General features: G+C 42.1%; 1 protein-coding gene across 3 annotated transcripts in view; it reads left to right on the top strand.

Moving 5' to 3' along the window:
* Positions 1-12,708, top strand: part of LOC149473654 (stimulated by retinoic acid gene 6 protein-like) — a 96,992-nt gene extending 84,284 nt beyond the window's left edge. For all 3 annotated transcript variants that reach the window (XM_089674548.1, XM_089674541.1, XM_089674534.1), the window contains one exon: positions 10,964-12,708. In XM_089674548.1, the coding sequence (XP_089530674.1) occupies positions 10,964-11,205 (242 nt within the window). In that variant the 3' untranslated portion in view covers positions 11,206-12,708. The remainder of the gene's footprint in view (positions 1-10,963) is intronic.
* The last annotated feature ends 6,022 nt before the right edge of the window (positions 12,709-18,730 follow it).

Here is an 18,730-nt window from a genome sequence, read left to right as displayed (position 1 = left end):
GCCCCATGATCCCCTATTGCCCGGGGGCCCCATGAGTTGTCAGTCCGCCCCTGCTGCTTACAGTAAAACAGCACACATCACACAGTTAACCCTTTGATCGCTCCGCATGTTAACCCCTTCCTGCCCAGTGCCATTATTACAGTGTCAGTGCTTTTTATTAGCACCGATCACTGTATTGGTGTCACTGGGGATGTCAGTGACACCAAGTCAGTTCCCCCCAGTGTCAGGATGCCCGCCGCAGTCCCACTATAAGTCCCTGATTGCTGCCATTACTAGTTTTTAGCAAAGACATGTAGCAGAATGCATTTTGGCCTACATTTATGACGAAATTGGATTTTTAAAAACATTTTTACTGGACATGTTTAATAGCAAAAAGTCAAATATAGTTTTTTTTGTCAAAATTGTTGGTCTTTTTTTTTATAGCGCAAAAAATAAAAAACGCACAGGCGATCAAATACCATCAAAAGAAAGCTCTATTCATGGAAAAAAAAGAACGTAAATTTCATTTGGGTGCAGTGTTGCATGACCGCGCAGTTGTCAGTTAAAGTAACGCTGCGACATATCACAAAAAATGGCCTAGTTAGGAAGGGGGGTAAATCCTCTGGAAGACAAGTGGTTAAGGCCTCTTCACACAGGTGGTTAGATTGCAGCTTTTAGAGAAACTTATTTACAGCAGCTAAATGCAGACAATGCATCCCTATGGCTCCATTTACACACTGCATTTAGCAACGTTTTCATAACATTCGGTTTTATGCCTTTAGGAAAAATAAAGTTGACAGCGTCCAGTATCGCAGCTATCTGTACATAAACACAGTTAATGGCAGTACAATGAAAAAATAGGTATACAGTTGCATTAGAAAAGGCAAAAATGTACTACCGCAGCTAAACGCAGCCCCATGTAAACACACATAATCGCAGATAAATGCAATGTACAAATGCAAGTGATCTCTGCGCTAGAAGTGTTGGAATTCCAAAAAAAAAAATGCATTGACAAGCAGCAGAACAACCGCCCGTGTAAAAGAGGCCTTACACTTAACTTTTATTCTGTCAACTCATAAAATAAATAAATAGTCATTTGAATGAATATAGAAAGTACTTCCTGTATATTAGAGCATATTCAAATTACAATTCTTGTTTTGTTTTTTGGGGTTTTTTTTAGTTGATAGAATAAAAGTTAAATGGATAAGTTCACCTTTAGTAACATCCAGATGGTTTGAGGGCTTGTGGTAATGTTATATAAAGGTAAGAACAGCAAATCACCTACCATCTGTGGCAGGGTACAGCTGACTGTGGTGTTACCCTATGTTCACACCTAAGCGTTTTCTGCAGCATTTTGCAGAAATGCAGTACAGTCCATTTAACATGATTTCCTATGGGACGTGTTCACATCTCTGCGTTTTCACCCGGTGCACTTTTTGGAAAGGGTCAGGGACTTTTTTGAACACAAAACGTTGTGTTTTTGGTTCTATAGACTTCAATGGGAACACTGCAAAAAAGCATGTATTGCGTTTTTGCCACTTTTGTATGCGTTTTTGATGCTTTTTGCATTTAAAATCTGCCTAGCAACAAGAACATTTTTTAAAAATGAATTAAAAAACCCTGCAAATGTGGGAAAAACACAAGTGCAAAAACGCAAAATGCACCGCAAAAACCACTGCAGAAACGGATCAAACGCAACCTGCATAGGTGTGAACCTAGACTTAGAGCTCCAGGTGTGCCTTAAAGCAACAGCAGCCTTGTAGGTGAACCAGAAAACAACCACAGTGCAGTTAGATAGTCAGTAAGCTGATAACAAGGTGACAGATTACAAGCAGGTTGATGGCAGGCAGGCTAAAGACAAACTGGCAGATGACAAACAGGCCCCAGACATTCCAGGCAGAGCATTGCCATTTACATGCAAAGGTCGGGTCAGTCAGAATGGTACAAGAGATAGAAACTCTATCAAAAGCCCACAGTACTGAGCGTGTGAAGTTCAAACAATGTTCTGGTCAGTGATCCTAACCCTAGGTTCACACCTAAGCATTTTCTGCAGTGTTTTGCAGGAATGCAATACAGTCCATTTAACATGATTTCCTATGGGACACGTTCACATCACAAAAGTTGCGGTTTTGGTTCTATAGAATTTGTGATTTTCATGAGATGTAAGCCATAATCATCCCAATTATGACAAATCACAGCTTGAACTATCTTGCTTTGCATGTAATGAGTCTATCTCATATATTAGTTTCACCTTTTAAGTTGCATTACTGAAATAAATAAACTTTTGCACGATATTCAATATTTTTGAGTTTCACCTGTATAACACTGAGATTATGTAATCTTTTACATTTAGAAAGAAAGGTGCACATAAGTGCAGCCTGCTAGCCAGAAATTGTAATTATGAGTTATTCACATGCACTAACTTATAATAAATCTAACTTAAAGTGTATGGTTTTTAGAATGATTTTTAGTTTAGTAATATCAAATATTTACAAATACACTATTCAATCCCTTTAAAGAGACCCTATCACCATCCTATAACCATCAAATAGGATCTGCATATGTAGAGCCCCTAAGGTCATCACCTCTCAGCATCCCACAACAATAAAAGACTATAAACCTTTAACAGCATGGCTTATCTTATCCTGATTACATTCACTTTGATCCATCAATTTGAACTTTTGGTTTCTAAATGTAGAACTTTACTTCATATAACTCATGTAGTGCAGGTCAAATGTTTTGTTTTGAAAAGAGCATGTGCTCCACTATACAGTGGGGATCGAAAGTTTGGGCACCCCAGCTAAAAATTTGTATTAATGTGCATAAAGAAGCCAAGGAAAGATGGAAAAATCTCCAAAAGGCATCAAATTACAGATTAGACATTCTTATAATATGTCAACAAAAGTTAGATTTTATTTCCATCATTTACACTTTCACAATAACAGAAAACCAAAAAATGGCGTCTGCAAAAGTTTGGGCACCCTGCAGAATTTATAGCATGCACTGCCCCCTTTGGCAAGTATCACAGCTTGTAAACGCTTTTTGTAGCCAGCCAAGAGTCTTTCAATTCTTGTTTGAGGTATCTTTGCCCATTCTTCCTTACAAAAGTCTTCCAGTTTTTTGAGATTTCTGGGTTGTCTGTCACGCACTGCTCTTTTAAGGTCTATCCATAGATTTTCAATTATGTTGAGGTCAGGAGATTGTGAAGGCCATGGCAAAACCTTCACTTTACGCCGCTTGATGTAATCCCCCGTGGATTTCGAGGTGTGTTTAGGATCATTATCCATTTGTAGAAGCCATCCTCTCTTTAACTTCAGCTTTTTCACAGATGGCATCAAGTTACCATCCAAAATTTGCTGACATCTTATTGAATCCATTTTTCCTTCTACTCGTGAGATGTTCCCTGTGCCACTGGCTGCAACACAACCCCAAAGCATGATTATCCAACCCCATGCTTAACAGTTGGACAGAGGTTCTTTTCATTAAATTCTGTGCCCCTTCTTCTCCAAACGTACCTTTGCTCATTCCGGCCAAAAAGTTAAATTTTAACCTCATCGGTCCACAGAACTTGTTTCCAAAATGCATCAGGCTTGTCTATATGTTCATTTGCAAAGTTCAAACGATGATTTTTGTGGAGAGGACGTAGAAGAGGTTTTCTTCTGATGACTCTTCCATGAAGACCATATTTGTACAAGTATCTCTTTATAGTGGAATAGTGTACCACAACTCCAGTGTCTGCCAGATCTTTCTGGAGGGATCGTGCAGTCAAATGTGGGTTTTGAATTGTTTTTCTCACAATCCTGCGAGCTGTTCTGTCTGATATTTTTCTTGGTCTTCCAGATCTTGCTTTAACTTCCACTGTTCCTGATGACTGCCATTTCTTAATTACATTCCGAACAGAGGATATTGACATCTGAAAACGCTTTGCTATCTTCTTATAGCCTTCTCCAGCTTTGTGAGCGTCAACTATTTTCAGTTTCAGTTTTCTAGACAACTGCTTAGAAGAACCCATGGTGCTGATTGTTGGGGCAAGGTCAGATGAGTCTGGGCATTTAAAACCTTTGAGATTGACATCACCTGGTTTTCCCAGACGATGATTGAGAACAATCCATGACACTGGCAGGTCTCAGCTTTGCAAAGGGGGCAGTACAAGATATTAACTCTGCAGGGTGCCCAAACTTTTGCAGACGCCATTTTTTTTTTCTGTTATTTTGAAAGTGTAAATGATGGAAATAAAATCTAATTTTTGTTGACATATTATAAGAATGTCTAATCTGTAATTTGATGCCTTTTGGAGATTTTTCCATCTTTCCTTGGCTTCTTTATGCACATTAATTCAAATTTTTAGCTGGGGTGCCCAAACTTTCGATCCCCACTGTATGTGGGATGTCATCCTGTTTATCAGAAAGCTTTGCTGTTTAGATTATTACAAATTTAGAGTTGGCTATACATTATATCTTTTTCTTGTACCATTTTGTTTTTTAAATTTACAAAACCATATAATATGAGGTCAAACCTAAACACTTTCAATTCGTATGCAATCAGGCAGGCCCTTGCACTATATAGTTAAATGTAAACCTTAACACTTTTGCGCCAGCGCCTCCTGGCCCTTTCAGAAGCCAGGAGGTGGGCGGGGTTTTAGAGTCATGTGACCGTCGTGATTCGCTGTCACAGCGGTCACATGATCGGAAAAGGTCCTGATCGCAAGGGGGGACCTTTCCATGAGTCACGGATATATGTGCTGGGAGCGCGCCGCAGGGCACGCACTCTAAACACATATGTATTTTCTAATGGCACGCAAATATGCGGCTGCTCGCTGTCAAGGCCCAGACGCCAAGAAGCCACATATTTGCGTGCACTCGGTGTCTAGGGGTTAAAGCGGAGCTCCACCCAAAAGGGGAAGATCCGCTTTAAGCCTTTTTCCCCTGCTCCCCACTTCTGCTGCGCAAGCTCTAAATTGCATCGCAGTGCACCTTTGGGGAGCGGGTACCCGAATATTATTATTATTATTATACAGTATTTATAAAGCGCCAATAGTTCGCTCAGCGCTGTACATTACAAAAGGGGGACAGAACATGTGACAGAACAATACCAATACAATGCAAAACATGAGGGGATCAAGGGCCCTGCTCTTTCAAGCTTACAATCTAGGAGGGAGGGGATGGTGGCACAGGAGGAGATAGCTGTAGGGGATGGAGTGGTAGGAAGAGTGGAGGAGGTCGGTCAAGTTAGCAGGGGGTGGGGTAGGCTTCCCTGAAGAGATGGGTTTTCAGGGTGCGCCTAAAGGAGAGGAGAGTAGGTGATAATCTGATGGGTTGGGGCAGGGAGTTCCAGAGGATGGGTGACACCCTGGAGAAGTCCTGGAGGCGGGCATGGGAGGAGGAGACCAGGGAACTAGAGAGAAGGAGGTCTTGTGAGGAGCGGAGTGTGAGTGCTGGGCGGTACTTTGATATTAGGTCAGTGATGTAGTTCGGGGCAGTGTGGTGGACGGCTTTGTACGTCAGTGTTAGGATTTTGAATTTGATCCGTTGCGCAATCAGAAGCCAGTGGAGGGATTGGCAGAGGGGGGTGGCGGAAACGGAGCGGTTGGAAAGGTGAATGAGTCTGGCAGCCGTATTCAGGATCAACTGAAGCAGGAATAGCCATCGGCGAGGCAGGCCAGTAAGGAGGGAGTTGCAGTAGTCGAGTCGTGATATGATGAGGGAGTGGATGAGTTGTTTAGTGGTTTCTGGGGTTAGGAACGTGCGGATTTTGGCGATGTTGCGGAGGTGGAGTCTGCACGAGTTTGTTAAAGATTGGACTTGGGGCTGGAAGGATAGGTTGGAGTCCAGAATGACACCAAGTACTCTGGCCTGCAGGGCGGGTTTGATATTGGCGTTGTTGGATGTGATGGAGAAGTCAATAGGGGGTGGGGTCCGGGCTGGGTGGAAGACAAGAAACTCGGTTTTGGAGAGGTTCAGTTTAAGGAAGTGGAGCGACATCCAATCTGATATGTCGCTCAGTAGGTGTGTGATTCGGGCAGAGACCGAGGGGGTGAGGTGGGGGGTTGAGAGATAGATTTGTGTGTCGTCGGCATAGAGGTGGTAGTTGAAGCCGTGAGAGTGTATGAGTTGGCCAAGGGAGGAGGTGTAGATGGAGAAGAGAAGGGGCCCGAGGACAGAGCCTTGAGGGACCCCAACAGAGAGGGGGAGTGAGGGGGAGGTGAAGCCGCAAGCTGTCATAGCCGGGTGCCCACACTAAAGATGCCGGCACCAGGGAGAGAAGACAGCCGGTGAAACCAGCGGTGGTGAGGACACCGCTGGACCGAGGGACAGGTAAGTAGCTGTATTTTAAAAGTCAGCAGCTACAGACTTTTATTTTTTTTTTTTCAGGTGGAACTCTGCTTTAAAAAAATTGAATGAGAAAATTGTATAATGTGTGGCAGCCTAAGTCTCCATTTACACATTAATGGTGACATGGGAAAGTGTGTTATTTTGCATGAAAATGTGCAATATTCTGCCATAATTACACCCCAAATGCACCAGACAATACTTTAAATTGCACCGAAGTGCATGGTAATGTGTTGTGGTGCGATTTAAAAAACGGTGTTCGTTCTTCTTTTGTGCGATTGCCACACATTAAAATGAGTGAGCAGCCCTAAACATGACATACCAAAACATGCAAAAATGCAGGCGCATTGTCACGCTTGCATGATGGGAGGCTGAAAGTTCTTGCAAATGTGATTTGGATAGCTAGTCATCTCTTTGATTTACAACAAAGATTAAAAAAAAGTTGCCTAACCAGGCCACCTGCTCTGCAGCTTGGTTTGTGAATTAAAGTGACAGTGAACTCACATTTTGTATAATATAAAATAAATGCAATATGTTTAAATATACTGTAAATAGAATGTACTTTCTATCTCCCTCTTGCTTTGTTTCATCCCTCAAATGTGAGCTTTTTCTGTTATTCTTAGACTCTTGTGTATGTGAATGTAGCTACCCTTTCTTTCTTGCCCCCGAGATGGACTACACATCCTCATGCAGACATATTCAGCTATATGGGAATTATAGTAACCATAAAGCAGATCATGTGACCAGAAATAACGAGCATTACTCGCTCTACAGTATTAAGTATGAAGTGCATCACTGGAGGATAGAGAGCATGTACAGGACAAAAAAGCTTCACAACAATGGCAAGAGACTTAAAAAAATCAGAGCAATGGTATACTTGATATTTTAGAACAAGCAGTGTAAAAAATTATTTAGTGTCACTTTTATCCAAATGTAGAAGGAAAATAGAAAAACCTGAACTCTAGTCAAACAGACATGTGATATGATGTGAGAACAGATTTGTAACGCTGTTCATCTAGTTGTAATGTAGAGGCATTATTTCTCCAATCACCAATGTTCACAGTTGTTTTCTTTTCTGGTCATTATTTTTTATTACATTTTAATTTCATGATTATATAGGACATGGCTTCTAAGATTATATATTTACATCTTACTGATCATGCTGATGTACCACAAGCTGTAGATAAAAAAAATGGTATACTTGGTACAGAGTCAGTTGGCACAGGACTGTAAGACTGGGAGGATATGTGGGACTACCCCTTCTCACAACTGGTAGCCTGTAGAGATAGATTGGTTCAATTTAAACTGTTACATGGGATATATACGCCTCAAAAGTTAAATAGAATTTTCTAATCAGTGTCGGAGATGTGTAAGCGGCTCTGCTGATTTCAGACAAGTCTTTTGGTCTTGCCCAAAAATTCAAGATTTTTCCTCCGAGGTTACTGAGACACTCATCGCTCAGTTGACTTCCATAGTGGTTCCCTTGCATTTTGACTTGTTTACTTGAACTGCTAGGTCGTTTGGCGCTTTGGAACCTTATAATTTTATTGCTTTTCAATGCCCGGAAAGCTATCACTTTGCAATGGAAATTGACAGAGGCCCCCAACTTTGAATTGCTGGAAAACCTTAATCAATAATATTGTACCTTTATAAAATGCCAACTATTTGCAGGATGCCCCCAAAAGTTTAATAAAGTGTTGAACCTCTGGCTTAACTCTCCCTCTAGTAATGCATTATGAATATCTTGTTTTTGCCTAGTGGCTAATCCCGCTTGGTGTTTGTTCATCACAGTTCAGTTGTCCCATTATGTCTGTTGCTTGAATTAGTGATGAGAATGCCACTTTTATTTTTGCTTATTATAATCTCTCCTGATGGGTATTTCGTAGATGGTCTGCCTGAATTTTAATAATGTGCACTATACTCATGTACATTGCACTGAGCAGAAAACTTTTTAGTGTTTTAGAATTTATTGCTATGTAACGTGGTTCTGAGCTGGGATATCTCCCGAAGCTCTATTTTGTAATACTTAACCTTTACAAAGCTCAATAAAAAGAATTTGTTAAAAAAAAAAAAACTGTTGGACTGTAGACATGGCCATCCAGGGATGCCATATCTTAAAAAAATTGTTTTGAGCAGGCCCTACCTCTATAGATTATCATATATCTTGGAATCTGAATTCACTTGATGATAAGCTTGTTGAGGAGTTGGGGGAACAGCAATTTTCCAGTTTAGAATAGTCTTCCTGGCTTGAAAAAGAATCTGAACTATTTGGCAGCTCAAATCTCTCAACTGTCCATGCTTCACGCTAGCACTTATATGCCACTATGGGTACTTCTGGGACTACCCAACTGTGCCCCAACTTCCTTGCAAGCCTTGCTTTGGCTTCCATGTAAATTGCATCCTTCGACTTTAAGCCATATTATGCTTCACAGTCTGTGGACATGGGACTCTCTTAGGTATTTGGGCAGCCTGATGTCCCCTTTTCTGCCTCTTCTGCCAATCACTCATAAATCCCATCTTTGCCTCAGGTTTAAGACACCCTCATTCTTTCTCCTGGTGGACCTCCCATGGCTTTGCAAAGGTGCACAGCTTCCTAACCCGCTCATTTCCATCCTGGGAGGCCCTCCAAGAGACACATGAGATCCCACAATGAGAACACTATCATTATCTGTAACTACGACATTGGATTTCATCCCTCCGTCATACTTCCAGACATCCTTATCGCAAAGCACCCTTTGAGCACATTTGCTCACATTCTCCGGGGTCCCCTGGTCTTATCTTGACACATTAGGCCTCTCTCAACAGCAGGACTTCCCTAACATCCCTTTCTTATGTGGCTCAATGGGAGTGAGAGCTTGGTTCACCTATCGAGGGAGAGGACTGGAGCAAGGCCTGGAAGATGGTGGTGAAATGCTCTTTCAATAAAACTACCCTCGAAGCCGCCTATAAAGTTCTCCTGCAGAGGTACTGGGTCCTGGCTCGGAGTGCTCATACCTGCCCAGGTAGTAGCAACATGTGTTTCAGCAACTGTGGCCAGTGTGGGGACATCCTGCATACTTGGTAGTTGTGCCCACATTTGATAGGCTTCTGGTCTAGGGTTTTTTACCCTGCTGCAAATGCTGTTTTATATGACGGTGCCAAGTATGCCAGATTGGCCCTTCTGCATTGCCCTATTTCGGGCCTTTTCACACCCCAGCAAAAATTGTCTTCGTATCTCTGCCAAACGAACTATAGCTCAGGCTTGGAAGACTTCCTCAGTTGCCTTCCAGAGTGTGAAAACCCAGATGACTGCTATGATGGTCAATGAACAGTTGTCCACCATCTGCAAAGATTCACATCCAAAATTCTTTAAAATTTGGGAACCCTGGATAAACTATTCCTTCCCATTCTTACCTCCCACCAGGTATGGCCTCGTATAGTTACTGCCCGTGCCAGTCCTGGGTCCGTGATACCCTTCCTTTCCTGACTTTTCTTCTCTCTCTTGTTCTTCTCTCTTTCCCTACATTTTCCTTTCCTCTTTTTTCAGTCTGTATCCTTCCTTATTTCCCTTTTTCAGGATGATATTTGTCTATGAGGTGACAATCCCCACTGAGGACAGCTGGGCGATGATAGTTTCATTGATTTTGACTTTCCTACTAGTCTACCTTAGTTATGCTTAGAACTATGCTGTTGAACCGGGTGGGATTTAAACCATTTATGGCCAGCCTAAGTCTGCGCAAAACAAATTGTTAATCGATGTGGATGTTTTTGAGCACTTGTACCATGAGGGTTTCAATGAAAAATTCAGTTAGTTGTACTATTCATATAACATACAACTGCTAAATTATCTGGATATTATGAACTGAAACTCCTCATTCGTTCATTACTTCTTCAAGTGTCAGAGCTATCCTAGCATACTTTGTGTGCATTTATCTTTGAATTATCTTAAAAGTCAGCCCTGTGCTTCAAATTGTATCACAACCTGATTTCAAATACTGTCTGCCATTCTCTAAGGCAGACCTTGGCAAACTGTGGCCCCAAGGCCACCTCCATCCCTTTTTTATGTCCTTATTCAGCCCTTGATGCCTTCACTGTCAGCATGCTTCTCTGAGCCTGTAAGCTTCCTCAATGCTGAATATATGTGGTGCCATATAGCACCTTGTTATGTTTGTGGCCCTTTTTAAGTTTTAAATAAACAAATGTTTTAAAAGAATAAGGCACTGTTGGTCTTTTATATTTTTCATGCTGAGCGGAGGAGAAGGAAGTGCTTGGAGAAGGTGATTTGTTTTACCTTAAGAGAAGACTCCTCTTCATGGTTCATCGCCATCCCAATCCAATTTAAAAAGAACTAAAAGGACACACAAATTTTAAACACCCAGTCATTTATTCTTTTTGTTTTGTTTGTTTATTAATTGTTTTTTGATATTTGAGAAGCGTGGCACTATTATTTATTTTGATGATATGGCACATTGATATGGGTGTGTTTGTGTTGGCTCCTTCCCCTTTGAATTGATTTTGGTTTATTGTTATTTGATAGCTGCTTGCCAGATTTTGTGTTTTAAGTTTCAGATCTGCAGTGTGTTGTGCTGGTTTGTTGTGCATTGTCATACGCTGTGATGCCCAATAGAATAATTTGTATTGTCTATTCATGCTGTTTAATGTTTCTTTCTCAATAGGACCTCGCACATCCATTAAAGCCAGAACAAGATGGCTCCTCTTTTACACACTTTTGAAAAATCCCAGACTTATAATACAAAGGAAGCTAAAAGAAATGTGTGACAGAGACATGGACAATACTGTGATACAATCCAGACTTATCCAGGCTTCTGTAATGGAAGCTGAAATAAGAAGTAACCAAGAAAAGCCAGTTGATCTAAATAATGTGGAAATCAGGGAAAGACATTCAATACTTGAATAGTCTCTGCCATAGAACAAAAGGTGTATTTAACATAACCTTGTAAAATTTGTTATACAGTATGTGATGAAGTATAATGTACAGTATATATTACAGAAATAACACAGATATCAATAAATATACTCTACAGCTAAGGCACAGTTCACAGAGCACTACACTGTGTTAACATGATTACCTGTTGATGTTTTGGAGCACTGACCATGACAAACAGAGGAAGGTATTTTCAGAAGGTATTTGTGATGTTTCTGCACATTGGAAGGTACGCATTAATCAAGGACATAATTTTAGCCATAGAAGATCATGCAACTCCTATGGGGCTCAGCAATGTCTGGGTGCATAGTGCTAAACAAGGAAAATGTAATAGGTTCCTCCATACACTCTATGCAATTTCCCTCTGTAGCTACTGTATTTTGACAGCTACCCCCATCTGCTATTAAAATGCCCAAATGATGGTTGCATCCGATCGGATCCAGCTGCTGTTTGGCTGCCAATTTTACTACCCAAACTCCTTGGAGTTTTCAGGAGGATGTCAGGCAAGAGGGTGGCAATAGTGTCATCCTCTGATTTAATTTTGACATTTTCATTAAAAACCTGTTGAAATTCGAATAGTGTATGGCTACTTTAGGTCTGAGATCTTATATGCCCTCCATTCTGCATTAGGGATGAGCTTGGGCGTTTTCGGATGCTCTTTCGAACCCACATGGCCAAGCCTGCCAGAAAACTGTGGCCTGTAATAGGCCAATCATCTACAGCAGGGGCTTTCCCTGCCCCACAGCAGCATGTATACAAGGGGTGTGCATATGTGTGGCTGTGGGGTGGTGAATGCCTTGAGGGCAAATGACTAGCCCAATACAGGTGGCAGCTTCCTGGCAGACTCAGCCCCGTGGGCTCAAAAGAGCATCTGAACATGCCCAAGCTCATCTCTATGGTGCACCAGTGTGCTAGTACTAAACCTATTTGTAGGCAGGTGCAGTCTACAGTCTCCACTGCAGGTAGCGCTCGTCTGTACCAGCAGTGCAATTGGAGAAGGAAGTCAGGAGAAACTGGGTTTCTCTATGGCTTCTCCTGTATCCTGGAGCAGTGGTCTGGTTGGATGTGCTGGATCCAGGTGACCCTGGTGGCTATCTTGGGTAATGCAGACTCTTTTTAAGTCTCTGCCCTGGGTTGTGGCATGCATTTTGCAAGTGGATAGTGTAGGGACAGGTTACAAGTTTGTCAGGGACAGCACTAGTGGTAGGGAGATGTAAAGAGTAGGACCTACATCTGCATTGTCAGGAAACTCCCTTTTGGGTCGGTCTGGCCAGGCCACACTCTTTGACAGAAACTGTTGACAGCTCGGACCTACACACCACTGACTTTGTTCTGAACTTTTGTTTGTACTGTTTTATAAGTTCTGTAGTACATTGTTTTGGAAATCTGTGTTACATATCCTGGTCAGGTGGGACTTGCCAACAGGCTTGTTTGTACTGTTTTATAAGTTCTGCAATACATTGTTTTGGAAATCTGTGACTCTGTGTGTTTTCTGCTGCTGCACCACGCTGCGCCTACCCAATACTCTGTATCCAGGAACAAAAGGAAGCAGGTCAGAGGTCAAAATGCATAGCTAGAAGCAACCATTGGCAGATTTGACACCATTGGACTGATTTACTAAAAGTGGAGAGTGCAAAATCTTGTGCAGCTGCACATGGTAGCTAATCAGTTTCTAACTTCAGCTTGTTCATTTAAGCTTTCACAAAAAAAAGCTCAAGGCTTATTGGTTTATATGCAGAGCTACACCAGATTTTGCAATCTCCACTTTTAGTAAATCAACCCCCACGGATTCAAAAGTTCAAGTGGATCTCAAAAATATAAAAATAGTATATGTACTTATTAGCAAGAAAATAAAGCTTCCTTCCGTCCAATACTGTGTACATGTCTCTGTGCTATAGTACTCTGAAACCAGTGTTTCTCAACCTTTTTTCAAACAAGGCACCCTTTAAAATTATGGACAGTCCTGAGGCACCGTTCAAAACTATGGACAGACTTGAGGCACCCCATTCTAAAATAGGGTGCCTTTAAACTGTCCATAATTTTAAAAGGGCACCCCATTCTAAAATCTGAAAAACTTTTCTAATACTTTTATATAACGCAGCAACATCCACACATGTAGGACACTCAACATTGGAGGTGATTTATTCTTCCAAAGTAAATACACTTTTGCACACTGGTACTGATTAGTATTCCAGTGTTTCTCTTTTCTTTCAGTTTTTCTCCATCACTGAGCTAATGTGACTCCAGCACTGACGGAGAGGGGCAGGGGAGGGTTAAACTAGGATGCTGTGCAGGCAGCTGACATCCTCCTTATCAACTGATGATGTCATTGGTTGTCAAAGATGTCGGTGGCTAAAAGGTCGTAATGGTGCACAGCGAAAACATATGGCTTTGCCAAAGCACCCCTAAAGAAACCTCAAAGCACCCCAGGGTGCCTAGGCACCCTGGTTGAAAAAGGCTGCTCTGGGCATAGGGTAGTACTGAGTTTACTGAAGTACATTCAACATTATGTACAGTTTGTGTAAAAAAAAGTTGTGGTAAAAAATGTGCTTTTATGATTTAGTTTTGTTTTGGAGCCTGTAAAGTATTACACCAGCAATCAGCAGATCGCTGGTGCCATGCAAGTCTCCAGCAGACTATCAATTTAATCTGTGTGCTCATGCCTTGAACTACCTTACACTGATAGGAAGACTGAATGAACTACAACACCTCTCCACCACGCCGTGATATTTCATTGAGAACTACAAGCTGACATCCGCAAAAGATATTGGTACTTGTAGTTCATTTTTTCACAGAACTCTGTGAATGAATGACACGGCTGTGACAGTACAAGAAACTACTCCCTGTACTGCTGTCACAGGGAGTGGGGCCCTAAAAATAGGTGTAACATGTTCCCAATTGTAAACTTATCCTTTAAGGGGGACCGTAAAAAAAAAACACAGCACAACTACCTGTCACCACCTCGCAACCGCAAATGTAAATGAGCCCTGAGAGGAGTCCTTTACTGGCATTGTTAGATAAAATACACCACTCAAAAAAATTAAAGGAACACTTTGAAAACACATCAGATCTCAATAAAAAATATCATGCTGGATCAGGGGCGGACTGACAACTCATGGGGCCCCCAGGCAATAGGGGATCATGGGGCCCCTGTGTCCTTGCCCAAACTCAAAAAAGCCTATGAAAAAGGTACCAGGAGCATCTCATGGGGCCCCCTACTGACCCCGGGCCCTCGGGCAGTGCCCGAGTTTCCAAATGGTTAGTCCGCCCCTGTGCTGGATATGTATACTGGTATGGGTATTTACACTGGGTAATGTGTCAGGAACATAAGGATGCCCCATCGTTTGATGGAAATGAAAATTATCAACCTACAGAGGACTGAATTCACAGATACTCCAAAGATTAGAGTGAAAAAATAATGCAGCAGGTGAGTCCACTTTGCTGAAATTTGCACTTAGTAGTTTGTATGGCCCCCATGTGCTTGTATGCATACCTGACAACATCGGGGCATGCTCCTAATGAGATGACGGATGGTGTCCTGGGGTATTTCCTCCCAGATTTGGACCAGGGCATCACTGAGCTCCTGGACAGTGTGAGGTGCAACCTGGCATCGTCAGATGGACCGAAACATGATATCCCAGAGGTGTTCTATTGGATTTTGGTCAGGCGAGTGTGGGGGCCATTCAATGGTATTAATTCCTTCATCCTCCAGGAACTGCCTGCATACTCTCCCCACATGAGGTCGGGCATTGTCAGGCACCAGAAGGGACCCAGGGCGTACTGCACCAGCGTAGGGTCCAACAATGGGTCCAAGGATTTCATCCCGATAGTTAATGGCAGTCAGGGTGCCATTGTCTAGCCTAGTAGAGGTCTGTGCATCCCTACATGGATATGCCTCTCCAGACCATCACTGACCCACCACCAAAACAGTCATGCTGATCGATGTTAAGGGCAACATAATGTTCTCCACAGCTTCTCCAGACCCTTTCACATCTGTCACATGTGCTCAGGGTGAACCTGCTCTCATCTGTGAAAAGCACAGGGCACCAGTGACAGACCTACCAATTCTGGTGTTCAATGGCAAATGCCCATTGAGCGCTGTGGTGCCAGGCAGTGAGCAAAGGGCCCACTAGAGGATGTCGGGCCCTCAGGCCACCCTCATGAAGTCTGTTTCTGATTGTTTGGTCAGAGACACTTACACCAGTGGCCTGCTGGAGGTCATTTTGTAGGGCTCTGGCAGTGCTCATCTTTTTCCTCCTTGCACAAAGGAGCAGATACCGGTCCTGCTGATAAGTTAAAGACCTTCTATGGCCCTGTCCAGCTCTCCTAAAGTAGCTGCCTTTCTCCTGGTATCCCCTCCATGCTCTTGAGACTGTGCTGGGAGACACAGCAAACCTTCTGGCAATGGCAAGTATTGATGTGTCATCCTGGAGGAGTTGGACTGCCTGTGCAACCTCTGTAGGCTCCAGGTATTGCCTTATGCTACCAGTAGTGACACTGACCCTAGCCAAATGCAAAACTAGTGAAAAACAGTCAGAAAAGATGAGTGGTGAAAAAATGTCAGTGGCCTCCAACAAAGCAGCTGAAACCGATTAACATCCCCCTCTGCTACTTAACTGACCAGATCAATATCCCAGGAGTTTAATTCACTTGATGCTATACTCTGATTAAAAAGTGTTCCTTTAATTCTTTTGAGTAGTGTATTTCTTTTTAGAATTTAAATTTGCATGGAACCTTCTGACAGCTAATACACTTTAGTAAAGCTTGCCATACATGAATGGAAGTTTAGCCCGTTCATCAATGTATGGCCACCTACCCGCTAGTTGAACAAAAATAAAAAGTGACTCATCTATGGGCTGCCAATACAGCGATGGTATAATAAGACTCTCTAGCCATAGCAGGAAAACTGACTGCCTATATCCCATCAATATGCAGTGGCAAAATGTTTAAACTATTTTAGTGCAATTTTGCAAATTTATGACTGTGTATCTTGTACTAAAGGGCACAGAAAAGGATCAAAGTCAAAGACAAAAAGTGTGTTTTTGGAAAATGATAAATTATAAAACAACAGGAAACGCTATGGCAATATACTACCTTTTTTCATCACAGCAGATAGCTCCTTATAAGTTTATTGTTTTAGATAATAAGGGCAGTAGTAAGATTTGACTCAGGCCTGTCTGACTTCACCTCACCTTTTCTGGCCGAAGCTGACAGTTTTAACACTTTAAACAGCTGTTATCTAGCATATGGATAAGTTGTCTGAGACTCTTGAGAATCTTTGCAGCTCTAGTCCAGAGCTCCAAAAACTTTTCAGTAAGAGGGCCGTATTGTATATTTTCCAAATACCCATTGGTCAAAAAAATATATCTGTTCTTCAAATGATTGATTAAATATGTTCCAAGAAATAACTTCATATCAGTCCCCCTTTACTCATTAGAGTCCCCCCGTACATTAGGATCAACATCACAGTCCCCCCTTACATCAGGGCCCCCCTCAAAGTCGTCATCACAGTAATCAGTCGGGTTTGAGAGGTAGAAGCAGAGACTTATGCCTGGTATATACTATAATTTTTTTTTTTTCGTTCAGCTCAGAGGGCTGACCAAAAAAAGAGCTAGGAGCTTGCAAGGAGGTTTCTGTACTATGTGATGTTAGTACAGTAATCTCCATGGTAAACTATTCTGTTCTGACAGGGGGACTGTCCAACCGCCAGAACACACTGGTCAGTGCTCGCAGCCATTGATTGAGAGCACTGATCGGAAGCCGATTAGCAGAATTTTTTTCTAGCATGCCTGTTCTACAAAAGCCAGACGTTTGGCCCACACGAAGCATGCACACTGTGAGTGCGAACTGCAGCAGCTATTAGTGGTGGCCAGGGGCGGACTGACAACTCATGGGGCCCCCCGGGCAATAGGGGATCATGGGGCCCCTGTGTCCTTGCCCAAACTCAAAAAAGCCTATGAAAAAGGTACCAGGGGCATCTCATGGGGCCCCCTACAGTGCCCGAGTGCCCGAGTTTCCAAATGGTCAGTCCGCCCCTGGTGGTGGCTGTGAGATTTTTACAAATCAAATGCCAGTGGTGCTGCTGTTTGAATGTAACTGCTCATCTGCGAACAGAGCCTCCGAATGACCCTAGACACACACAGTGTGCTTCCAAGGAGGCTTTTCTGCTGAGCTTCTGGTAACGCACAAGCTGGATGCAGCTAATTGGCCAGTTTGTATGCAGTTTTAAATAAATGCAAATCTGTGCTAGGGCAAAAAGTAAATTAAAATTAAACAAAAAAAGAAGCTGCCTCTATTCTCTGATACAAGGAACAAACTGTATAACATTTTTAAAGTGCAGTGCTATAAAAAAACATATTTAGTTTAATTGAGTGAAAAAAAAATTGTTGTAATTCATCAAACCATATACAGTGTATAACAACAACCCAGTGCAACATATATGGTAGTACAAATATGTATAACAATAATTGCAGCCGCAGCATCTAATATCCTGCAAGAATAATGTGCAAATAAGCAATGAAGTGCAAACACCTAAAAAATTTGAAATTATGTAACTATCAGTACAACTTAGTTCAATGTAGAGTAAATATGCCAATATCTACATCAATTACAACACCAAATATTCTGTAAAAAAAATCATGTGCAAGTGAGCATAAAATGCAAAAGCCTTGACATGCACAATAACTAATGCTAAAAAGAAAATATGTTGCACTGCCCCTTTAAATATCAAAAACAGTGCACAGTCATCACTATTACCTTAAAAAAACATGAATACCCGCCCTGCTTCACGTGTGATAAACAAAATATCAAAACCCACAAAAATAAATAAACACTATGTTCAACTAGAAATATTTGCAATAAAATGTATTAAACGTCCATACTGGCCTACAGAGTCTTTTTGTGACACAATCCTTCAATGAAGTGCTCCTCCTTTTTTATTATTATTATTATTCGGGACTTCTACAGAGCCAACAGGTAGCGCTTTACAATAAAAATGGAGACAGTACAGCTACAATACAATAAAAACATGAGGATTGAGAGGACACTACTCAAAACAGTTTATAATCTAATAGGGTGGGGGATGAGCTGATGGAAGTAAAAGTGAACAAATAAATATAAATGGAATAAATGTCTATTCGGAGGTGTGATAGGCTTCCCTGAAGAGATAAGTTTTAAAGGTAGCCAGAGTAGGAGATAGCTGGACAGATTGAGCTAGAGAGTTCCAGAGGATGGGGGAGGCTCTGGCAAAGTCCTGGAGACAAGCATTGAAGGAGGAGACAAGGGAGCTTGAGAGCTGGAGGTCATGAGAGGAGCGAAGAGGACAGTTTAGGTGATATTTGGAGACAAGATTAGTGATGTAGGGCAGCGCAGTGGCTAAAAGGTTAACACTTCCACCTGGCAGTACTAGGGTCATTGGTTCAAATCCCAACCATGGCACCACCTGCCTGGAGTTTGCATGTTTTCCCTGTGCCTGCGTGGGTTTCCTCTGGGTACTCCG

This window comes from Staurois parvus, unplaced genomic scaffold (genome assembly GCF_062004578.1).
Source record: "Staurois parvus isolate SC_StPar_1 unplaced genomic scaffold, SC_StPar_1.0 ptg000012l, whole genome shotgun sequence".
Lineage (NCBI taxonomy): Eukaryota > Metazoa > Chordata > Amphibia > Anura > Ranidae > Staurois > Staurois parvus.
The sequence above is the reverse complement of the archived record's forward strand: the minus strand, read 5'-3'. Positions and strand labels throughout refer to the sequence as shown.